Source organism: Priapulus caudatus, unplaced genomic scaffold (assembly GCF_000485595.1).
Source record: "Priapulus caudatus unplaced genomic scaffold, Priapulus_caudatus-5.0.1 Scaffold948, whole genome shotgun sequence".
NCBI classification, from domain to species: domain Eukaryota; kingdom Metazoa; phylum Priapulida; class Priapulimorpha; order Priapulimorphida; family Priapulidae; genus Priapulus; species Priapulus caudatus.
In genome coordinates this window covers 1-780 of record NW_014578009.1, presented here as the reverse complement: position 1 = coordinate 780, position 780 = coordinate 1, and the positions used below count along the sequence as shown (strand labels likewise).

The following is a 780-nucleotide window of genomic DNA, read 5'->3' as shown; positions in this document are numbered from 1 at the left end:
CTCTGACCGGACGGCTCTGACCCAGACGACTCTGACCTGGCTCTGACCTGGCTCTGACCTGGCTCTGACCTGGCTCTGACCTGGCTCTGACCTGGCTCTGACCTGGCTCTGACCTAGCTCTGACCTAGCTCTGACCTGGCTCTGACCTGGCTCTGACCTGGCTCTGACCTAGCTCTGACCTGGCTCTGACCTAGCTCTGACCTGGCTCTGACCTGGCTCCGACTGAAGCTGACCTGGAAAACAACGAAACAACGAGCAGCAAACACCGAAGCGAAATCACATGGAGCAATACGAATAATAGTAGTCTCTCTCTCACTCTCACTCTCACTCTCACTCTCCCTCTCCCTCACGCTCTCTCTCTCTCTCACTCTCTCTCTCACGCTCTCTCTCTCCCACACACACTCTCACTCTCACTTTCACTCTCTCACACTCTCACTCGCACTCTCTCACTCTCTCTACCTCTTTTGCATGTTTCTCCCCATTCTCTCTCACACACTCTATCTCCCTCCCTCCTTCCCTCTCCTTTCTCCCGCTGCTAGGAGAGTAGTATATCCGGTTTCTATTCACTCACATGAGCAGTCCCGGGCGCCTCAAACAAATCTTTGGCCAAAGATGTTTCCTCGTCACGGTGAAGGACAGGAGCAAGACCATGAAGAACTGGAAACGAAACCACAACTATCAGCTCAGCCATCGGTGTGTGTGTGTGTGTGTGTGTGTGTGTGTGTGTGTGTGTGTGTGTGTGTGTGTGTGTGTGTGTGTGTGTGTGTGTGTGTGTGTGTG

At 53.5% G+C, this 780-nt stretch overlaps 1 protein-coding gene across 1 annotated transcript in view; it reads right to left on the bottom strand.

The window, feature by feature from the left end:
• Nucleotides 1–691, bottom strand: part of LOC106814587 — a 3103-nt gene extending 2412 nt beyond the window's left edge. The window contains exons 1-2 of the mRNA XM_014818929.1: nt 572–691; nt 125–233 (exon numbers count right to left, since the gene is read on the bottom strand). Of these exons, the coding sequence (XP_014674415.1) occupies nt 125–233; nt 572–691 (229 nt within the window). The remainder of the gene's footprint in view (nt 1–124; nt 234–571) is intronic.
• Between the last annotated feature and the right edge of the window lie 89 nt (nt 692–780).